This window comes from Benincasa hispida, chromosome 4 (assembly GCF_009727055.1).
Source record: "Benincasa hispida cultivar B227 chromosome 4, ASM972705v1, whole genome shotgun sequence".
In the NCBI taxonomy this organism is placed as follows: Eukaryota; Viridiplantae; Streptophyta; class Magnoliopsida; order Cucurbitales; family Cucurbitaceae; genus Benincasa; species Benincasa hispida.
In genome coordinates, this window is record NC_052352.1 from 47,580,568 (window position 1) to 47,588,121 (window position 7,554).

The 7,554-nt window shown below is 27.8% G+C and overlaps 1 protein-coding gene across 1 annotated transcript; it reads left to right on the plus strand.

Moving 5' to 3' along the window:
- Nucleotides 1–1,678: 1,678 nt before the first annotated feature.
- Nucleotides 1,679–3,273, plus strand: LOC120076842 (NAC domain-containing protein 2). The gene is made up of 3 exons (XM_039030784.1): nucleotides 1,679–1,956; nucleotides 2,053–2,327; nucleotides 2,410–3,273. Exons 1-3 carry the CDS (start codon nucleotides 1,794–1,796, stop codon nucleotides 2,857–2,859), a joined length of 888 nt encoding a protein of 295 aa, XP_038886712.1. The 5' UTR covers nucleotides 1,679–1,793; the 3' UTR covers nucleotides 2,860–3,273.
- Nucleotides 3,274–7,554: the final 4,281 nt, after the last annotated feature.

Here is a 7,554-nt window from a genome sequence, read left to right on the forward strand (position 1 = left end):
TCGATCCTTGATTTAAATATAAAAATAAAATAAAATAAATCTTTTTCAAATTTTTGAAGATTATAATAGATTAAGTTAACTCAATGGGAAAATATCCTTCTGGTCTCTATGGTTTGAGTCAAGTTTCTAATTGGTTCTTAGATTTTAAAATATTATACATTTAATATAATCCTTTAACTTTAAGTTTGATTATAATTTTACCTTTGACATTTGAATTTTGTTTCAGTTTGATCCTTAGATTTCAAGATTTTTACTTTTCATCTCGATTTTCAATAAATACTCATTTTCTATCTTTAGTGTTAATATATGTTAATAAATTTAAAATGTCCAATATGATTATAATCAATTAAGTTTCACTATTTTTCATCATGCTTGAAATTAAATTTAAATTTTCACCTAATAATTTTAAATTAAGTAAGAGACATTGATGTCAATGATTGAAAGTGAATATTTAATTAAAAAACAATTGAAGTTAAAAATGTAATCTTGAAACCTAGAGACCAAAATGAAATAAAACTCAAATGTCAAGGATAAAATTGTAACATTTTGAAATTTTCCTAAATAGAAATCAAATTCAAAACTGAATGATTAAATATATAATATTTTTAAACTTAAGGGCCAAAACTAGACTTAAAACGTAGGAACCAAAAAAGTATTTTTCTTTTAATTCAAACTAACAAAAAAACTCTAATCCTACCTTCTGGTATAATTCAATTGATTTAGACCATCAAAGGGTAAAAAGATTGAACCACGTCTCAGGTAAGAAAACAAAAATATGAAATAAAAAGGAGAAATATCTTTTTGGTCCTTAGATTATGAGTTTAGTTTCTATTTGATTCTTAGGTTTTCAAAATAATCTTACATGTTTTGTACTTAAATTTTGAGTTTCGATCTAATCTATAAGTTTAAAAAATGATACAACTTTATTTTTATATTTGAATTTTGTTTCGATTTGGTATTTAGATTACAAGATTTACATAATTAACTCCGATTTTTTGAAATAAATACTCATTTTTCAATCTTTCGATGTGTATTAATTAATTTAGTTTATAATTTTAATAAACATTACCACTAAACGCATAAAGCAAGCATTTAATGAAAATGGGGTTGTAAGTGCAAATTATGGAACATAACGACTAAAGTAAAACAAAATTAAAATATCAAAGAGAAATTATAACATTTTGAAATTTAAAATTAAATGAAATTAAAATTTTTATTTTTATTGAAAGTGTAAACTTTTAAAACCACTAAAAATATAACCTATAAATCAAATAGATATTTTATCCTTACAAAATCTACAATTTATTTTACTAATTCAAATATTAAAGAAAAAGAAAAAGGAATATCGGCTGATTTTAATAATTGAATTTAAAATATAACAAAAGAAAAAAGAAAAATAGAGATCACAACATTTTTCCCGCAGTTGTGTGAGGCGAGTGATGGAATCTGCAGTGTTCTGCTGGCGCTTTAATCCAAAACAATGTGCGTAAGCCATGACACAATCACCTGCATGCGTGTCCATTGGTCACGCATGCACTTCACGTCTTAATCCGCCACGTGTTTAAGGCGGCGCTTCTTTTCTCTGGTCGACACCCATATGCGTTATATATCACGTGTTTTTTCCACTCTCACCGCCACGTGTCCCTCTCCTCACCCCTATAAATACCCTTCCTTCCCTTTGTTTCTACGTTTGAACCGTCGACCAACCTCAAAAACAACACACAGAAAAAAAGAAAAAAACCAACAGTAAACCGGCCACCGGAGAAATCAGAGAATTTTCAAAGAACAGAAAGATGACGACTGACTTGACTCAGATGCCGCCCGGTTTCCGGTTTCATCCGACCGACGAGGAGCTTGTTATGCACTATCTCTGCCGGAGATGTGCGTCGCAGCCGATTGCTGTGCCGATTATCGCTGAGATCGACCTCTATAAATTCGATCCTTGGGACCTTCCTGGTAATTGACTCGAAAAATTCGAATTCTATTTCAAATTTAGTCCGATATTGATTCTTATTTCTTACCGTTGAATTTTCCTCCGGTTGAATTTTACAGAATTGGCCTTGCACGGAGAGAAAGAGTGGTATTTCTTCTCTCCAAGGGAACGGAAATATCCGAACGGTTCGCGTCCGAACCGGGCGGCCGGTTCGGGTTATTGGAAGGCAACCGGAGCCGATAAGCCAATCGGACATCCGAAACCGGTTGGAATCAAGAAGGCGTTGGTTTTCTACGCCGGTAAAGCTCCGAGAGGAGAGAAAACCAATTGGATTATGCATGAGTACCGGCTCGCCGACGTGGACCGGTCAGCTCGCAACAAGAACGATCTTAAGGTAATTTTCATCGAACACAAAATTTTTAGGGCTTTTTTTCCCCCTTTTGCGAAATCTGAATCAATTAATTATGATTTTACAGCTTGATGATTGGGTTCTATGCCGGATTTACAACAAAAAAGGCGTAATCGAGAAGCGACATCAGATTTCCATCACTCGAAACACGAACGTCTTCGAAGATGAAGAAGACGAGAAGCCGAAGATTTTCACCAGTCGAGGCGGCGGTGATTCGTCAATGCCGCCAGTGACGGCGGCGCCGGCGGCGGTAGACGATTACATACATTTCGATACATCGGATTCAATACCGCGATTACATACAGATTCAAGCTGTTCGGAGCACGTGGTATCGCCGGAGTTCACGACGGGTGAAGTTCAAAGCGAGCCAAAATGGAAGGAATTGGAAAACGCCTTTAATTTTCGATATAATTACATTGATACCTCCCTAGACCATGAATTCGCAACGCAGTTTCAGAGCGGGAATCAGATGTCGCCATTGCAGGATATGTTCATGTACCTGCAGAAGCCCTTTTAAATCACCACCGTCTGATTCTCATTTCATTTCACAAAGTCCTTCGAATCTTAAAACTTTCTAACAGCCGTTGATGGTCATCACTCAATCCGACGGTCCGCACGAGACTGGAGTCTGTGAGTGCGCCACGTGTATAGGAAAAAAATATACATACATACGGATACGAGAGACAGTACGTAGTTAGTTATTGTAGAAGTGGGGGATGTTGTGGGGTCCACTGTAGCATTAGATTGGACGGACGAGGTTTAATCAGAGATTGGTTGCGCAACTGGCGGTGTTTTAATATGATTAATTACTATTTGGTAAGATTTAATGAAGCGACCCTTCTAAGTTCACCTTTATTTTGTAGCTTAAATTAAATCTTAGGTTTGTTAATATATTGAAATTTCTTATTATATGATTTTTTTTCTTTTTAAATTATGGTCTTATGAGATAAGTAGTTACTCAGACAAAAATTTGAGTTGTAATTTGCCTGAATTCGAAAACCTTGTCTAAGAATGTTTAAATAATCTTCGAATTTAGACTATTCAATCTAAAATCTAATATTTAAAGATGGGATTAGGTTAATTTTATTCAGTTTTAATCCTAGAGTGGGTTTCAACTTTTTCTGTTTTTGTTGGTCGATTGAACTTAACTTTTTCTACTATTAGTTGTGTTGGTTAAAGTTGGATTATTTAGTAAAATTTGTCATGTTTTTGTTAAAATTTGACATAAATATTATAGATATTAGGTATTAAAAAAATTATAATCCGATAATTCAATTTAAGTTATCAATCCAATCAATTCGAATTTTTGGATTAGTCTATAAAAACTTTCAATCCAACACACATATATATAGATATATCAATAGCATGTTATAGCTTTATAGTGTCAATAAATTTAGGAGGAAAAAAAGAATGTAACAATTTACATACTAAAATTTGATTACCTCTTTTAATGGCTTATAAGAAAGTTACCTTCTAAATAAGAAAAAAATCATTCAATATTAATAAAATTTTACCACATTTTGTTCCATTAGTTTTTAAATTTTCTATCAATTATTTTGATAAGCTTGAAGAAACAAGTAATACAATTATTAATTTGAGGTTTTGATTTTAGGGATACTTTATTTTATCCTAAGGTTTTAATTTTAGGGGTACTTTTATTTTATCCTAAATTTAATTTATTTTGTTTTTTTTTTTTCTTTTTTTTTTTTTTTTTTTTTTAATTTTGAATCATACCTGAACAATTAAAACCTCAGACTAATTAATTACAAAAAAAAATATTGACAATGTCTAAAGGTAATTTTAATAAGTGGTTCACTTAGAAATTTAATTGAAATAATTATAAATATCACATGATGTTAGTAAATTGATACATTTATGAATATTTAATGTTTAAATTAATTGATACAGTAGTTTGATTAACATTTTTTTTCTCAATTTTAATGATTAGAGGTGTAGGAAGATTTGAATTATAGATCTCTTGATTAGCAAAACACTCGGTAGGTTAACCTCTTTCCATTATAGGAAAATTGTCAAAATAGCATATTTAAGCTTTTACCTTACAAAACTAGTATGCTTTTTGAAAATATGTTCAAATAGTTTTTCTCGGTTCATCTCAGACAAAATCAACATTGAGATTTAGTTAAAAAAATTATTTTTCTAACTTGTTTTGAACCTTATCTCGCTACATCTAGCTGGATTACATTCGAGATTTGGGTAACAAAAATCGAAACATCTTCCCAAATTTTTTCAAAATTAAAAAATCACATTACCAAATATTACATATTTTGAAGAAATTTAAAAAGATAATTGATAAGTTATTTAGATAATCAGTCAACTAAAGAGTTGGTATAAGATCGGGAGAGATTGCATATAAATTGGAAGTAAAATTTGTAAGATTTTATATAAGATTTTAGAAATGCTACTAGAGAAAATACGAGAAGAAATAAGAGTTATATAATATTTGGGGAGATTGTGGATTTCGATGTTAATCCTACGCAAAATAACACCAAAATTCTATATATTGGACTTTCTCCCTGATATAATTAGCACCGGAATTCGATATATCTAAGTTTTGTCGGTGGAATCTTCGGCAAGATTAACACCGAATTTATATACATACATTTATATACATACATACATATATAAATTTACATACATACATACATACATACATATATATATATATATATATTATATTATAATATATATATATATATATATATATATATATATATGTCTCAAATCTTACCAAATTTTCGTAAAATTTGATTTCCCCTAAATTTAAATATGTAGTCAATTTGAAAATTCTATTTTAATAATTGAAAACTCTATTTAAAATTTGAAATTTTCATATAATTGTAAAAAAGAGAAATTAGGCCAAAGATTTGAAAAATTTTGTAATAACTTGATGTAAAATTTAATGTATATAACCAAATTCAGAGAAAATTTAGAAAGATATAAGATTTAGCAAGATTACATAAAATTTTATAAAAAAAAAAAAAAAAAGAAAGAAGGTGATAATTTTGTAAGGTGAAAACATGAAATGAACGATTTTTCATTATATTTCATAATTTTTCTTTTATTAAGTAAAAATTATGCATTACCAACTGTAAAATAAAATCTCATTGGAAGATTGAATTGATTTATTGGACAAATTTAAGGTTCTTAATTAATGAAGTTACTAATTTGAGGTTTTATTTCACTTGAGGCTTAATTTGAGAGTATTGTAGCTTTTTTTTTTAAGAGAAAAAATTGTTGTCAACTACACTTTTAAAATAATAAGCTTCAGAATGGGATAAATTATATTTTGTAAATTTCAATAATTTTGAAAATGAAAAGGCGGATTGTAATGTTAGGTAAACAATATTAAATTGTGTGTTTAATTATTAATGACCAAAGAAGACATATTATTAATTTAAATACTTTTTTAATACGTACGTTAATTATTATTAATTTTGTTTAACAAAATATTAGGAGAAGCAATTAATATAATAAATAATATCCAAGAAAAAAATATTTCAATTATATATATATATATATATATAAGAAAATAAAAAGTCCAAAGGATAAATCTTGCTCTCATCAAATTAGAAACAACATACTCAGTACTCACTAGATTTCAAATGCAATGTGAAAAATAATTATTATGATTCGCCATAAAATTTTGAAGTTGTTCTCTTATTTTTTTTTCAATAAAATAACAATTATAAACATTCCAATTTCCCTCTCAATATATGGGAAATCTGTTTTATTTTTTTTATATATATTGTACAACACTATATGTAAAGCTTCTTCTTCTTCTTCTTCTTCTTCTTCTTCTTCTTCTTCTTCTCTTTTTCTTTTCTTTTCTTTTCTTTTCTTTCTTTTTCTTTTTTTTTTTTTTTTTTTTTTTAATTTTTAATTTTTAATTTTTTACATTCTCCAAAAATTATACTTCATACAATAATTTGGCATTAGAAACTACATAATAATAATAACAATAAATTGTGAGAAATAAGTTTTAAACTAGTACCCTTTTTAAAATATCATTCAAATAGTTTTTTTCGGAACATCGAGATTTAATTAGAAAAAAATAGTTTTTTCTAACGTATCAATTATTTTGGCCCTTTTGTATAATTTTTCCAAAATATTACGTGATCTTCCTAAATCCTATACCAAATTTTATATATTTTCAAATTTTCTCCAAATTCAATTATTTTACCAAATATTATATCAAAATAATCAATTTACCAATTATTCAAATGAATTTTGTTATATGAATATCAGGTGATTGATTTTGATTTTTAAGTTTTTGAAAAGATTAAAATAAAAAATATGAAAATATGAAAAATATATAAAATCTCAGTATGAATCTAAACAAATTAACCCTAAGATCGATGAATTCTCAGGCAGATTAATATCGAGATTTTATATATTTTCCATATCTTACCTATTTTCTTACAAAATTTAATCTTTCCCAAAATTTGAAAATCAAAATGCAAGAAAAAAAATCTAATTAGTAAATCCATTTGGAAATTTAAAAATTCATATAATCGTGGAAAGAGAAATTGACCTAAAATTAAGTAAGAATTAAATATGATGTTCGATAAAGATAACCAAATTTAGGAAAAATTTGAAAATATATAAAATTTGGTATAAGATTTGGATGGACTACCTAAATTGGAAAATTTGAATTTTTTAACTAAATCTCGTTGATTCGCCCGAATTCCACCGAGAACAACTAGTTTAACAACTTTTCGAAAAATATATCAATTTGGAAAGATAGAAAATTGAGTGCGCTATTTCTCATCTTTTTCCGTTTATTTTCATAGTTTTAAATTACACGTTTTTAGTGTTGATATTCTTAAATTATCATTCAGTGGACCAGTTACATATTTGCATTAAAAAAACATGTGAAGTATCCAACGTCCCAATCAATGAAATAATTGATACTAGTCATATCAAATTTCAAACCTCGATATGAATAACATTAAAAACAATAATAATAATAATAATAATAATAATAGTAATAATTCATTGAAATAAAAAGGCAAAAAAATAATATAGCGTCTGAAATTATAGGTGTCTATAGTAGGAGGCTTGCTTTATCCATCAAACTGATCCATACTTATCTAGAAGCATACAATTCTTTTGTCAATGTGCTTTCTTTCTTACTTTTTAATGAAAGTAAGCTCCAGAGGGGAATTAAATATCGATTAAATTATAAATTTGG